Below are 17,292 nucleotides of genomic sequence, written 5' to 3'. Positions count from 1 at the left end.
TCGAATATATACATAAATATGTATGCACATACGCATTTCGGAACACGTGTACTTATTAAGCGATTGTCGATGCCTACTCAAGCAATACCAATTATGAGAGCCGCCTGAAAGCCTTTAAATTAATGACGAATTTGTCAAAAGCACTTAAAACACGCACGCACACACATACTCGCACCCACTTACCACACACAGACACCAAAAAGCATATGCGCGCAGACTGATGACACACCAGCATTGACGAATTGATGAACTCAGCGAGACACACTCAAAAATGTCAGTTAACTAAAAACACAAAAACACATTAAGGCAACAACAGCAGCAACAATAACGGCGATGATAATGATTTACCGCATGCTTTCGCACCTACAAAATAGGCCATCAACACCGCCAACATTTTGCATTTGCATCGACGAGCGAGATTGACAGCACTATTTGAATTTGCATTCGTTTAGCTCATTTTGGATATGAGCTTCGCACACCGCACGCCCCGTCCGCGCGCTTTTAAGAGCTGCGCATATACATATTTTTATCCGCGTATGTGGGTGTGTGTGTGTCTACGAAGTAAATAACTTTGCAAATTAATTTTCAAATTAGAGCGCCGAATAAGCAAATCGATTAAGCAGCCAACACGACGTGTCCGCCGACGCCTCGAACTCTCCCAGGCACCTCGAACTCCTAACGGTGCACGCGCTGAGCGGCTGATGGAACGGGCGAGTGTGTGTGCCAAACACCAAGCACACCGCAGAAACACCAACAGATTCATTTAGTATGTATATGTGAGTGTGTGCGTATGTGTGTGGCTCCGAGCTATTTTAATATTTTAATGAATTGATGGATTTGCACGTAAATCAACTCGAAAACACTTGAGCAGCCATTCAAAATGAAAATTGTATGAATAAGCGAGTACGAGTACACACTCAGCTCTGCGGTGTGGCGTTGTGTGCCGAGAGTACAGTTAGACGTTAGCTGACTAAACGCTGGGCTGGCAGACTGGCTGAGCTGTTAGCTGACTGTTGCGTTGATTTGTCGGTTGGTTGGCAGGCTACCAGCTTGCCGCTTTGATTGATTGACTTGCAGTCTTGCATGCTGCCTGACAGATTTCACCAAAGCAGCGCAGCGTCGTGGCGGCAGAGTTTGGTGCGGCATAAAGGTGTTATTATTTTATGCGGCTCGGAAGGCTCCAACTTTGGCACTTGTCTGCTATTATTGTTGTTACTGTTGTTGACGAGAATAATCAACGAACTCATACGGATTGCGGCAAGTGCTTGCATAAACAAGCGTGTGTCATGGTGTGTGTGTGGATTTGTGGCAGGTTGGTAATAACTCATATATAAACCTTATTTGTTTGAATTTCGTTGATCAAGAGATCACAAGTCAAGTGTCAAAATCACTTAAAGCTCTATAGTCTACACTTCTAACTGTACAGTGTGGCAAATGTGGCAGCATGGTTGACACTCAATAACGCAAACACTTAACAAACACACACACAGACATACACATGCATGCATATGACACTTTGGTGAAGGTTCAGTGTTGCTGGAAAAGTGCTTTTAAATATTTGAGCAATTAGTAGACAGCGAATTGCTTGCAATTAATGTGAGCATGTGTTTGTCTAAAACATAACGGTACTTATTATAAAAATGTATGAGCCTGGCAAAGTATTGCAAATTGCCATTAAAACTAGCAGCAAATTTTCAAATATGTTCGACTTGTCAATACTTACTTTAAAATACAAACATAAAGCTGTAGAAAATCAGTTTTCAGTAGGTAAAGGCAGTTAATATGACCTTAAGCACGAACTTATTTATGTTTCTGCTTCTCTATTATCTGATGGACCCATTTTAGATTTGCTGACACTTACAAGTAAATACAACTTCATCTTTCCGCTGATAAGTGCCGTTACTGATAACTCTTCAGCTGGCTTTAAGCAAAAAGACGAAAGTTTTCTATTGTAGGCGATTTGTTGGTATCCCTTGTTGGTAGGATTTATTTATGTATATGTATACCACATAAAAGACGAGTATGTATATAAGTGTAAGTCGATAAGTATCAGCCGCATATTATAACCATATATGTATGTAGTATATACATAAATATGTAGTATATACTAATAAAACCTAAGTTTTAAATTTCAAAATGTAGGCAAGAAGACACCAAGTAACATTTTTACGTCATTATCATAAATTTACTACTTTGGGCAAAAAACAGTAAGACTTTTTAATTATATTTTCTTTTCTACTCGTATATTAGTATGACTCTCAGTGACATATGTGATAAATGCCATATCAAAATAATAAGTTTTTGGTACACGCTTGTCTTTCTAAAGTGCATTCGGCGTTTATTACGATGAGTGAATTTATTCAACAAAGAAGTTACATTAAATTTTGTGCGCGGAATCAAATTTCTGGTGCCGAAACGTTCACAATATTGCAAAAGGTCTTCGGTAATAATTGTTTGTCGCGAGCAAGTATTTTTGATAGGTACAAATTAATCGTCGACGACGACCCTCGTCTTTGACAACCATCAATATCAACTGATGATCAACACGTCAATAAACAAAATAATTGGTGCTTGAGAATCAACGATTAACAGTCTGAGATTTCACTGGCATCGTTAGACTGACGAAAAGATCATTGAAAATTATTTTGAAAAATCATTTGAGCCTATGCAAAGTGAAAGCACGATTGGTTCCAAAATCACTAATATTTTCGAAAAACAGAGTCGCGTTAACGTCTGTAAGACAATGCTTTCCAACCACCAGGATGTCACGACACGTATTATATTATTACTGGCTATGAGTCTTAAATCTATGCTTACGACCCGCAAACAGACGAGTATCATGGCAAAGATGAGTCGAAGCAAAAAAAACCGTGTCAAAGCTGGTCAAAAATAAAGGTTATGTTGACAGTTTTCAACGATTATGAAGGTATAATGCACTTCGAATTCCTTCCTATCGCCCAAACTGTCAATGAAGAACACTATTAGAGTGTTAAGCGTCCTTTGCGGGAAGCTATTCGTGAAAAGAAACTGAAACTATGGGCCAACAACTCTTGATTTTTGCACCAAAACAACCCACCTTCTCATACTGCATTGAGTGAGTTTTTCTCCAAATTTTCCAAATATTTTGCCGCAACCATCGTATACGCCTCATTTAGCTCCCTGTGACTTCTGGATGTTCAGCAATAGTCATAGTATGTATGGTGTTCCAAGTCTACTAGCATGCCTGCCAATTTGACAGTGACCTGTCTGCCCTCCTTCTAGAGTTCTTCTATATGTATCATGTCATTTGAATTTTAATCGTCGGCATGTGTGCTCATATTTCATAAATTCATAGGTTCCTGCTTTTCCGGAGACTAATTGTAGTGCATTGCCTGTTCTGAATGGTACCTCTGCTACACAGTTCCCAAGTATATCACTATCATTTTCTGTACTTGCTGTTATCTTCGATTGGAAGACTATGCAGTAGTGCGATTAGCGGAAGGCGAGTCACTTGCTAAAAAAGACTCTATTCCCCTCTCGATTATTTAGTTTCTATCCATCCGTTCAGGTTCTTAGCCCTGTGTTCCTATCCAACCCACCCCACTACCACTCTTCTCTGGAAATAAAGGTAATATTGGGGAATATTCGGGCCCCAAAATAACTTAACTCTATCTTCCACACTTCAAAGCATTTCGATAAAATTTTATGAAGCGTTGACTGAGTCAAATAATGCTCCCGCTCTCTCTCTCTCTTATGTCAATATTATATATTTGCTATTGCAAAGTCTTTTATGTTTTGTAATCTGAAAAAAATCTTAACGAATTCGTTTTCAGTGAGCAAAATAATCCTTAATATATATTACTACTACTCATGAGGTTTCTTTTTGAATTGCAGCCTTTACTGGACCAGTACAATCACACACATATATTGTATTTATATATCATACTACATAAAATAATACAAAATTTCTTCTCTAAATTGCATATTAAAGCGATTTTGAGCTAACTCTTAAATTTCAACAAAAGAACCTTAATCAGCCTTGAGCAAAACCACTTTCATTTTATAATTTCTCCTTGGCCTTAATACATTTAGTTGCATTCGCTATATGAGTTTTTACTGTTATGCTACATTTACTATACAGGATTACCTTTGACGACTAGTCTTTCGTTTACTGATTCTTCTGTTTCTTCTGATTTAATTCATTTCACTTTCCCCACTTTTTTGCACACACTACTACATACATATATGCATATATAAAGCTAAATGCATACATACGCAGTTACAAGTGTGCTTGTGTGGGGTTATTTAATTGTTACCGTTACCTTTTCTCTTCAGCGAAGTGTAAAATCGTTTTATTAAAAGCATTTGCTATGCGAGAGCACACGGCCAAGAGCAGCTCATGGATTGGCCGCATAGGATTCTATTTATATCTCGTGCTTTTTTAAAATAATTTTTATTGAAACGAAAGGAACACTCGCTACGCTAAAATAGTGTATGTTAAATGAATAGTGTTAAGTTACGAAAGGCGTTAATTTTAATGCAATTAGCTAGACTTCTAGGAAGACTTATATGCAAGTTTGTTTCAAGTTAATAAATTAGTAAATTTAAACAGTTAAGGTTAAGATCACTCCTGTTTTGTAAAAAGAGCTTCAAAACGTTGATTTCTGAATACTTCGATAATTTTAATAATTTCCACATATTTTAATATAAATCTTTTTCCCGGCCTATCATAGTAAAACACATTTCTTTTTCATTTTTTTATTCAACATAGTTCCCTTCAAGCGTGCTACACTGATTATAGCTGCTTCCCATATTTGTATACCATTTTTGTAGTACAATTTGTTCTTTGCTTCAATATAGGCTTCAGTTCGGCGAGCAGCTCATCATTCGAAGAAAATTTGTTCCCAGCGTTCATTCTTTTAAGATCTGAGAACAGAAATTAGTCGCTGGAGGACCGATCTTGAGAATTCGGGGTTTGCGGAAGCAATTTGAATCCCTATACATAGATTTTTCCTATCCTTTTCACTGATTTGCCAGCCGACCTTTGCATTTTTTTATGCTTTGAAGTGGGCTTATCATATCCAGTCCACTTGGATGACTGTTGATTGAACTTCGGAGTAATATGATGGAGCAATGTTTCTCCATTGTCATCCGAAGCAAAAAATCAGGTTTATTCCGCTTGAACTTCTTCAAACACTACTCCAAATCACCAACTGTCACGCGCCTTGTAAGGTTAGGGTTAACCAAAGTCAAATGGATTTAATTCTAGTAGCGCCATCTACAAGTACATGGATTGGGTCTTTTTAATTGACCTGTTATATTTGTCACATAATCATCGAAGAACTAAGATTTTTGATGACAATTTCGATTTTTAATCCACCTTCCACCATACAGACGGACGGACTGGTAGACAGATATAGCTAAATCTAGTTCGTCAGGCGGATCATTTATTTATATAATATATCAGAGACCTTTAAGTTTCCTTTTGTGTTTTACAATCATTGTGGGAACTTTATATAGTTTGGGGTATAAATATTGCTGGTTTAGGGTATTCGAAGCGTAACTACACACACCAAAAACAATATCATTTACACCTCTGCTGATTAATAAACGCGTGATAAAAAATACACCCTCGAAATAAGGATGTTAGCAATTTCCCTCAACTCAAGCAACAACAAAGTAGTGAAGCGCTTCAAACACTTCGCGTAAATCCATTCCCGCTTCTTACAAAAACAAAAACTTTCTGAGTGCATCAAAGTATTTTTCATAAATGCGAACGGATTTTTTAGAACTTTAAATTCTGCTCGATGCACTCGAGAAAACGAGCAGCACAAAAAGAAAACTGTATTTCACTTGTGCGCCACGCCAGTGCGTTTACTTCGAAAAGGGTGAGCGAGCATGTGTGTGTGTGTTTGTGTGTGAGTGGGTGCTGCTGATTGAAGTTAAATGAAGTACGTGCTCGATAGAAAGTTGAATGAATGCCGCGTACATGTGTGCACACCGTTGCACCAATATTGCTGCCACATTGGCGTACACCAGGGAACACCTACTTCCCGAAACGCTCTCAAGCGCATGAAACTACGCACTGAAGCGAGCAAAAACGGCGCTGAGGTGTCAGGTATACTACTGCGCTGATTGGCGCTTGTTGCTGCTGCTCTGCTAAAAAGCCTTTGCTCACCTCTTTCTTAATTTTCCTCCTCATTTATGCACTTCACACTTCAGACGTGCCACTTCGGTGCACTTTCCGCCACTCAGCACCTCAGCACCGCAGCTGGCAATTTGTTTGTTGTCACAACTTTATGATTATGCTTGTTCATGTTTCTTCCTGCGTTGTTGTTGTTTCTATTGTTGTTGCAATATGTTGTTGCAAGCATTTTCATTTGGCGCGCGCTAACTCTAAAATGTGTGCGCACTAAACCTTTCATTTATGTATGCGTATATGTTTGTATGTCTTCTTTTATTTGTTTGTGTGCATGTAGAATTGTAGGCAAGCATGTGTGTGTGTGTGTTCGCTCAAGTTTTTCTGCTTCGCCAGCCGACAATAACTTTTTCGCCGAAGCACAACTTTTTTCTTTCATCCTCAGCTCACACCTCTAACTCAAAATTTGTGTCTGCATGTGAATGAATGTGTGTGCGTGTTTTGTTATTACCAACTGCTCTTTCACACTCGCTCGTTTTTATGTCTCTTATTTGCTGATTAGTGCTGATTGGTATTTTTCGCTTTGCTGCTCATCAATACTAATTTTCCTGCTCGCCACTCTGCGCCTTCGTCTTCAACTTTCCGCCTCTGTATATGCATGTGTGTGTGTGATGTGCTTTCAAGTTAAGATTTTTTCTTCAACTCGCCCACTCACCCGCTGCCGCCAGCGCTATTGTGTAGCAAGTCTCAGCAGCAAAACGCACGTTTCACTTACAAAAGACCGCAACACACACACGCACTCAGGAAGCTGTTTCGCAAAGTTTCATTGAAGTTGGTGCAAACGATATGGTGCTGCCAGTCGCCAGTTGCTATCTGTCATGCCGTGTCATAGATGAAGACATTCGCTTTGCCATTGGCGTTGATGAGCGGCTCACGCAGAGCTGTGCTAAGCTGAGCTGAGCAATAGCGGCTGTGTCATCGTCACCGCACCGGATTGTGGTCGGAGATGATGAAAAGCATTTCTAAGCAATGCCGCTTACACACCAATCACTTACGACTTGCCAACACGCAGGCATTCACCGCAACACACACGCACACATGCACATGCAGCGCTCACCCCCATCCCATCTTTCAAATGAGCTGATATAAAGAAAAGACGGCGAATGCAAAGGTTTGCACGAAATGTGAAAAATTAAGCAAGTGTGAAAGATTGATTAGAAACGGCAGTAATTGATGAATTTCTTCGTGGAAAAAAGTCAGCGTGCAACAGCAACAACAACCCCTGTAACATATACTTGTATATATGTATACATACAAAATATATACAATATGTATGTAAGCTTTGCATCGTGTCTCTTTCAAGCGTTTATGGCGCAGGAAATCAATCTCAGCAGCAAAGTTTAAGTGACAGGTAACGCCTAAATGATTTTTTCTTGATTTCGTCTTGGTCCTTTTGATTCTTCGAAATCTTAGCTATTCGCAATCAACACATTAATGAGCACAACTTTATGTCAATGAATTGGTTGAATGCTTTAGAAAACAACTTTATTGACTTGAGCACTTCTTTTGGAATGAATTGTATGAATTTGTTAGATTTTCTTACCAATCACCCTCTGGCTACTAATGAGAATGCCTTTAGTGTTTAGGCTTGTAAATGAGATGAGTGGAAAACTTTAGAGACTCACTGCTGTCTTTATAAACTGAGAGCACTTTGTTCTAGAAAGTTAGCACTTTCATCTTAATCAAGACAATATACAATATTTCCTTTTTGATGTAGATTTTGAAATCTTCTTATCATTTTTAATATGGATTTTGAGTGCTCTGGTTTCAAATGTTTTCAGTTTTTAATTAATTCGAAAAGCTATATAGTCAGCTATCCCGGCTCATAGGTAGAAAGAGCTTTTGAGATCTCCACTTACTGAGCGGAAGTTTATGGCTAAACTGCTAATTCGGAGAAAACACAAACCCGTATTGTTTTCACAAGAAAGGCGAAAATTTCGCAAGTCAATTTCCTCTCCTTGAGGGGAAGAACTTTTGTGATCTCGAGCTCTCAAATATCTCGGATTAAATATTATTTATAAAAAAACCAAACTGGAGAAAAAACATTGGGATTAGGACTTCCAAATTTCAAACTCTGAGGTTTACGTTCCCACACGGTCCATTGACTCTACACAATTGTGTATACATGTATGGTGTATGGCTTGCTGGAGATTAAGAGCCATCCACCAACCTCGACAAAGAGGTTATCCTCCACATCTTGGCAATACACATTCAAGTGAAGTATGAGGTATTGCTTACTTTAGAACCAAATTTTAAGCCTTTGAATGGCTCCGGACTTGGCTTTAATAGGAGCATGAGTACCCTAGTTAATGAACTCGGGCCAAGCTGACAATGTAAACCAAAAAAATGCCTTTAACATCAGCCCAGTACCCTGTCAATTAGAAGTAGAAGAAAATGAAAGGACAGACATGCTGGCTCGTTCGGGTGCCAGACACTCCCACGAAACCACCTGATTAAGTATTACTTCGTGGGAGTAACAGACATTTAAGTCTCCTCTATGGCTCAAACTAACAGACGCCTAATCTGCTCTATATGTCTCAGTTTTGTCATGATTTAAGCTGCCGTTTCGCTGACTGCTTTCCAGTTCTCAGTGAACGGATACATAAATGTTGTCAAATTTTTCACCATAAAACTGCCACCGAATGTGGTTTAAATGTTTTCCCTCGCACTTAAAAAGCTAGGGCCTTTTATATGCTCAGAGTCTTCAAAGCACTCTGTACGTGTCGGACAATTCGGACTAATGTCGTGCTGGAATCTATACAGGTAGCTTTTAAAGCACCCATGTCCAATTAGTATTTTGGTTAAGAGAAAATCCAGGTCTTCATGTCCCCTGACGATGCACGAATGGATGTCTGGTATCAATTTGTGGATCCACCGTGCTTTGAGAGAGGTTTGGTAGAGTCACTTGATATTTATCGGAAAGCACTGATAACTCTTACTGACGAAAGCCTGTGAAATGTGCTTATTTGTCTGGAATATGCTTTAATGCCTAGTGTCTGGATCCATATTGGAGCCGCTTATAACACATCCAATCGCATTATCTTTGCGAGTAAAAATCCCAGGCTGGAAGGCTTACAGCCGTTAGTTGCCATCATTCTTGATAAGGCGTTTAGGATTTTTCGCTTTACGTGCAGTGTATTCCAGCTGATTCTAAAATTTGAGCTTTGAGTCTATTATTACTCCCAGATACTTTAGTTGTAGCTGTGAATAAATTTCACACTCCCCTTTCCTCCAATTTTCTAGAACGTGTGGGAAAGACTCAGCTCAGCCAATACTAAACTCATTCAGGAGAACCATTGGCGCAGACCATTTATGCACTCATTGTATTTGCTCTGGAAATCATCTAGGTATTTAGCCACTGCACCACAATAAGATCGTCTGCGTATACGATTAATCTAGCGACTAAGTACCGTACTAGGTGTCAACGTTTGTTAGTGTTGTATCTGAGCGCGGAATTTTATAAAAATTTACTAATACGAAGTACGACTTTTTGATATATTATCTATATATACAACAGAGCCTCCCAAACTTTGCTTTTTATTCGCACACCACCAATTGTAAAGAGACTGTATCTAAGTCTTTAAAATTTAAGTACGCCACAATGAATTTCTCTCGAAACCAAATACATCGTTCATTTCAAATATCCGTGTATAAATAAATATTTAAATGCGCTGAGTAAACAGCGGCGTATTTATGACTTCTAAATATATCATTTACTTAAATAAGCAAATATCATACACACATAACCTAAAAATACTGCGTACTTTGCTTGTAAATATTTACTAACTAAAACCAAATTTGTTTCGTTTCTCTTTTCTGCTCTCGTTTTCGCTCTCTTTTCATGACAACTTCACCATATAAATCAATCCAACTGACAACAACTATTGCCGCTGCCTGCTGCCTGCTGCGACTACAACAAAAATCAACTACCAAAATGTCAAATTGAAAAACCGGGAAAAATACCGTTATTTGGAAATTTACATGCTACACGCTTTTTTATTACGCCCACAACGTTTATCAAAATGTCAACGCGCGCCTGGGTCTAAATAACAAACACCTTTAAACAACAACGACAAACTCCAACACCGGCTGGCTTGCTGGCTGGCTGGCAATGTAAACAATAACTGTATATTTTTGGCATAAAATAATTTCATCAAAATCAACGTGAAACTTCAACTCGCAACTTTTGCTGCTAATAAAACAAACACACACACATGCACTTGCAACACGCTTGTGAATTTATGGCTTGAATGAATGGTCGCACGGCTGGAATACGGTCAACAAACGTGTTTATCTCGCCTATGCGACCATGCGGTTACGCCATATCATCCGCACATGTGTGCATGTGTATGCATGCGCCTTCACATCCCGTTGGGTTTTTGCCCACCTGGCCACCATGGCCACCGCTGCTGCCGCTGTCGTCCGCCAACACGACACATCCGACGCAAATGCAAATCTCGCCGGGATTGTGTCACATTTGGCTGTGCTTTTTATGCACGTCGCGTTGTTGCTTTTGTTGGCGGCACACCTGCGCCTCGGCAAATGGAATAAACGTCACAACAATGTCAACAATAACAACAACAACAACGGGTGAAAAAAATATATAAATGAAATGCTGTTGGGCGACGTCAAAAATGTGCGCTATGTGGACTGACGCGTATGCACACCAACACGCATATGCATGTGTGCTCACACACTCAAACACTCACACACGCGCCCACATTGACAACAATTTTAATGGAATTTGAACCCTTGGGCTCATCATTCCTGCTGCCACAACGTCTTGAACGTATGCGTGCCTGCTACGACGTGCGCACGCCACTGGGACACCAATAACAACAACAATACGTACAACATAAATGCACAACTCACGTACTCACACGCTGCCGCCACTTTGTCCGCATATTTGTCACACAACAACGAAATTATTACATTTCTTGCGCCTGCTGCACATATTTTTGCGCCCACCGCTGTATTTCGCTTTAATTTTTTTTGTTTTTGTTAATATTTTTGCGCTTCATTTTTATGTGATTTTTCGTTTTTTGTTTATTTATTCTTTAACCATGTATGCGCTGCCGTCCGCCAACGCTTATCTGCCACATTTGCCGCCGCCATCTGCTGCCGCGCGCCGCCCAATTATTTGTCCCACATTTCGCACACCTGCTGTTTTCATAATCCCGCCGCAACTTCGGGCACCGTCTGCGTGTCTGCATGTCCGTCTGTCTGCCTGTCGGTCTGTCTGCCCACCCGCGCGTCTGTGTGTGCTCACCTGTCCATCCGCACTTCCGCGCGCCCTTCACCGTGCGCCAATCTGCGCGCTCCTATCCGCTTGTTCATCTCGCCGCCGTATTTGTATGTCTGCATGTGTGTGCGCTTCCTTCCGGCTGTGTTCCACATGTTTTCCGCCATGCGCCTCACACACACACATACACGCGCGCGCTCCGTTGATTGCCGTTGACGTTCACTTGACGGCCGCGTACGTGATGCGCCTCAACGCGATGTGCTTACTTACGGTTACCGTTAATCTGCGCCATCGCTCACCACTCACCGTTCATCGCGCGCTGCTCACTTCTGGCGCTTGTTTGCTGTGCGCCGCCCACTTTTGATGCCCACCATATGTGTTTGTGGACACTTACACGTCACACACGTTATGCCTTCGCCGACATGTTTGCGGTTGCTTGGCGATTGTCATATTTTCCGGCTCAACTTCAACTGCGCGGCGATCATATCGCTTATTGTTTATCTTTTGCGCTCGTCGCCCTTTCGGGTACGCGCGTCGCTGGCTTTATGTACTTCGCCGAAATCACCATAATTTGATTACTCCCTTTTCCTGTGAACAAAAAAAAAACACACACACACGCATAAACAATATTCCGTTGGGTCCACGTGTCTTACACACCGCTCTCCCTGAAACTTGCACGTGTGTTTATTGTTTTCTCTCCTGCATTTATTTACTTAACACCTTTAAATTGTGGCACGGATACGTGTCAAACACTCACACACCCTTATATATGCGAATCTGCATCAATACAAACCAACAAAATGACCCCCACTTTGAACTCCGCGTTAATCATCACACTTGCTGTCGCATTTCCATTTGTCCTTGTTGCCCTTAACTTGCTTTTGCACAACTTTGCAACACCGTTATACTACGTTGTTATTAACGCGTTCCTCCTTGCAAATATTCGCATCCAATTCCCTCCCTTGAAATATAATTTGCGCTCTACTTAACATTCTTTTAATCAAAATATTCTGTGACCCCTTTAAATTTCCACGAAAAATGCATCTACTTGCCACACCGCTGCATGCCACACTGCCGCCAAAATGCTGTCGATATTGCTTACTCTTATGCAGGTGCTTTGGTTCAAGGACACCATGCAACTGGACACCACCGAACGTCACATCATGGAGAATCGCGGCTCACGTCACACGCTGATTATACGGAAAGTACATCCTCAGGACTTTGGTAATTATTCTTGTGTGGCCGAGAATCAGCTGGGTAAAGCACGGAAAACTTTGCAACTGAGCGGGAAACCAAACATTGCCGTCTTCAATTCGCCGCCAGTCAGTCAGTATAAGGACAGGTAAGTGGCTCATAAACGCAAACGCAAACAAACATACATCAATACATGCAGACACAAACATATACATTCATATTCACATACATGTATATGTATATATACTTAACTACTTTTACCCAAAAGCTATGTGCGTTGCTTAATACTCGTAAATTTAAGCGCATTTCAGTTAACTGCGTTCCTTCACTCCGCAGTTTCTCGAAGCAAGCGCTTGTGCGTGTATGTGTATGTGCTGGAGTTAAGGTAATACAACTGCTCACGAACTCATTACGATGGTGAAGCAGAAGTGATAAGAAAGGATGCTGCCACAAAAGTTTTGAGTTAAAAGTACCATCTGGCATTAAATCCTTCACACACATACACACTTACATATACTTGTAACCATGTGCTTAAATTTATTTACTATACATATATGCTAAGATTATACGATTTCAATACATTGAACCTGGGCAACATAACGATCTCTTGTGATACTTTATTCAGTCGTACTTACATTTGTTGAATTTAACAACTTTTTTATCTAGAAATTTTTTGTAATTTGTTAAATAATTTCAATATATTTGAAAATGAAACCAAAATTAAACCTCTAGTGTGCTATGAATTTTTGTTTGGTGGAAGGCGCTGGAAAATACTCATAAAAAAATTGGCGAGTGTGCAACGAGCTGCGCTCATCACTATTACACCACAACGAACCACACCAACTATGGCACTGAATGTCCTGCTGCATACAGTACTGAAGGACATAACCGCGAAGTGTAGTTGTGGCCGCGAAAACTGCTCTCAGACTCCGATAATCTTGGTATTTAGTTTAAAGTTTAGCACAGCCAAGCTTCTTTTCGAAGGATTGAAACTTACTTACTTGGTGGAGAAGTACACTACGGAGAACTTTCCATCAGCTCCAGTTTTATGCTTCCTAACTATTGATGCGTGTGGTGGCTACCATAGAGGTAGTAGTAGATCTACTGCTCCGGAGCACAGCTTCCTTTACAGTGATGACTATCGCACCGAAGGCAGAGCAGCGATATTGGCCATGAGTTCGCAGACTGTGTGCTCAAAACTAAGGATTTGACGTCTAGGTTCATTATCTCTAACGTAGAGTTATTTTATAGTTAGACAACGATTTTTGAACTTCCAAGTGACTTTATACCGCACATATCGGCCAACATGTGTGTTATCTCAATGAAAATGCTATGCAAATGAATTGGGCGAAAACTTGACCTAGCCCCATATAACTAACATTTAATATCCGGGTAACTTTACTTTATATGATTAGTGAAGTTAACCCTTTCACTACCGTACTATACGCAGCGATGTTAAAAAAATTTAGGTCGTTTTTTCGGATGGATATAATCTTCTAAAAGAGAAAAATAAAACAATTTTTTTTTTCGTATCCTTCAGAGGAAGATATGTCCTGGGATAATATGTCCCACTGGTATATTTACACGGTATTAATTGGGACTATATATCCCATTGGTATAATTTTTTGAGAATAATAAAATTTAGTTTTTATTTGTAACTCAATTTAAGTTTTATTTATTTATGGAACATGCCAAAACATTCAAAGCATAAGGGCTCTTTGCACATTGAACAAATGTAATACGTGCGTTTTTCTTTTTTTATTGAGGTGCATAAAACACAGCGTCTGCGGCGATCACCTTTTACTGGCATATGATCTCCCACGTTTAACATTTTTTTTGCTCTTTTTGACCTGGGTCCTTTTGTTGTAGATGTCCTTTTTTCCCAACTCTTCCTTGCGCAATGAGCTGTTCTGCGAGTGGAACAATAAAATTTTTCAGTTGAAACTTTTTGTGGATATTTTCCTGATAAACAATATGGGCATTTACAATAGATGTCATGAGAAGCTTGAAAAATACTTTACGCCACCATTTGCTTGATTTTCTGTTCTGTTCATAAGTTTTAACCTTTTGATCAGATATGTCAACTCCTCCCATGTTCTCATTATAGAAAGCCAATGCTTTAGGACAGTTAGTAACAACCCTTGAACCATCTTTTTGCTTTCTGAAGACTACGGACATTGTAGGACTATGACAGTTACTCATAACAATAACTTCACGTGAGTCCTGCCATTTTGCTACCATTATACCGGTTTCGCTAATGCAAAATTTACATTCACCTTTCTTCAAACGGTCACTAATGGTTGGCAAGTTCTTTCTATTTTGAATACATGTTCCTACGCAAGCAAATGGCAAAGTTTTCATCAGATTATATGAGGTGAAAAAACGGTCAAAAACCAACACAGTATCTGGATTTCGAATAGTTTTGCACAATTTAAAAACGACTCTCTCCCCTAAAGTTCCTGATAATGTTGAGCATTCCTCTTTACCCGCATAAATATTAAAATCATATGTATAACCAGTTTTAGAATCACACCTTTGCCAAATTTTTTACGTTTAGTCGGCTTCATCGGAAGATATTGCTTTAGAGAAGATCGACCTTTAAATTTTGCCATGGACTCATCGATGCTTTGACGCAAACTATCGGTACGAGTTTTGACAAACGTATATTTCAAACAATTGGTAACTTCTTCTATATAATAAAGCTTAGATGCTGCTTCAGGTTTCTCAGGGAAGTTAAAATATAATTTTGACATTAAGGTCTGAAAACGAGTTCGCGACATCGCCTTTTTTATGTACTCATTTCCCATGGATTCATTTTGGGACCAGTAATCAGAAATCTCTGGAAGTTGATTATAACCCATTATAAGCGTAATGCCCAACAAAATTTTAATTTCTGATGCATCAGTTGGTGCAATATTATAACTTTTTTGTTTTTTTAGAATGCTCAATCGTTCATTTGTGCACTGCGCGATAAAAATAAATAATGATTCTGGAAAAATGCATTTGAAGACTTCGAACTCAGTTGCATTCCTTGAAATTTGAGCCAACAGAATGGGCTCAACGTCTTCAGTGATAGAAAAGCGAGGACGAAATAAAACTGATGGTTCTCCCCATACTACTGGAAGATTGGAACTTTCACTGGATAACACTATTGCATTATCAATATCCGTTACTTCATCATCCTCGCTCGGAGACTCGTCTACTTCGTTCTCGGAATCCGGAATATACTCTGAGTCAGAAGCACTAAAATCACTTACGTCAGAGTCGCTGGAATTGCTAATCGCCAAAATGTCGTCTTCCCTCATATTTCTGGCAGATTTTTTTCTATTATTCATTCTGTAAAATTGAAAGATATAAATTCTATGAATATTTCCATTTCGGAAATGTATACCAATGGGATTATGTGTCCCGCTTATTTGAATTATACAATTCCAATGGGATCATATATCCCAACTGGACAAAACCCCAAATAAACGAATTTATTTACAACATTTTGTTGCGAACTCACCTTATTACATTGAAAAACACTTATTTTATTCACTCAAATTAATTTAGTAAACAGAAACACTTTTATACATTTACAAATAGGCAATAGGTTGCTGTCGGTTAATTGCAATAAAAGGCAGTACAGTTATTGAACGAAACCAAATCAGCTGATATTGAACGAAAAATACTGTAAACTACCAATGGGACCTTTTCCTATCTAAATTGAGCTTGAATTGTATTTTTGACGATTTTTTAAATTTCTCTTGGGATGCATGATCCCCATGGTAGTGAAAGGGTTAAGAAAGTTGTCGTTCAATGTTTGAATTATATATATACACACATATATAATTTCTGGGATCCCGAACCTCTAAAGGCATATTGTGGATGGATTAACTTTTTTCTATTACTCCATATAAGAGTGGCCGTTATTATCTCCTCATTACTGTATTTAAGCATTCGTCAAAAAGACCATTCCCAGTGTAAAGAATAAACTTCGAACTATTTTTTTTTTTTGAAAATGATAAAAAAAGAATCTAACGTGGATCATAAAAATTGTTCTTGGCCGATTTTAAACCATCATGTTAGGTTTTTCGTAAATATTTTGTATGATTATATGTGGAGCAAGATAAAACTTTATGATTTATGGAGCCAATATTGATTGATTGACATTTTCTATTGGAGAACTATATGCTGGTACGACTGACACGTATTCCATTCACTTCTATAAGGGTTACTTACAGTTTTTACGTAGAGATTGAACATACTTAAACAAATGTAATTATTATGAATTTATTTTATTTTTATTACATTATTATTTCTATGAATTTCCTTTGATGGGCTTACGCCTTTCCTTAGTTGTCGCTTCCAAGGAAAAAAGGAAAATCTTTTATATTCAACAAGCGTGAACTTTTTCAATGAAAATATATTTTAAAAATGGTCCATAATATGACAATTACAGTTAATTCAAAGATCAGACAATTTAAATTCCAGTGAAGATAATTTACCGCGAAGGCAAAGCTTACTTTAGTAAGCTCATACTAAAGCATTGCTTTTTTGTTATTTATTGCAGGTAAGGAGGTCTGAGATATTTATTTCTGAATATGTTTTTATTAATCCCCTTATATTTAAACCCATGCTAAAGGCGGACTACAAGAAGTCTTAAAAAACTTGATTGCAATTAATTTCATAGATC

The 17,292-nt window shown here is 38.9% G+C and overlaps 1 protein-coding gene across 1 annotated transcript in view; it reads left to right on the top strand.

Annotated features, from left to right (window-relative positions):
- The window catches only part of LOC105227565 (lachesin), a 103,338-nt gene that overhangs the window by 46,721 nt on the left and 39,325 nt on the right, over positions 1-17,292 (top strand). The window contains exon 6 of the mRNA XM_049447549.1: positions 12,533-12,762. Within this exon, the coding sequence (XP_049303506.1) occupies positions 12,533-12,762 (230 nt within the window). The remainder of the gene's footprint in view (positions 1-12,532; positions 12,763-17,292) is intronic.

This window comes from Bactrocera dorsalis, chromosome 2, assembly GCF_023373825.1.
Source record: "Bactrocera dorsalis isolate Fly_Bdor chromosome 2, ASM2337382v1, whole genome shotgun sequence".
Classification (NCBI taxonomy): Eukaryota; Metazoa; Arthropoda; class Insecta; order Diptera; family Tephritidae; genus Bactrocera; species Bactrocera dorsalis.
The sequence above is the reverse complement of the archived record's forward strand: the minus strand, read 5'-3'. Positions and strand labels throughout refer to the sequence as shown.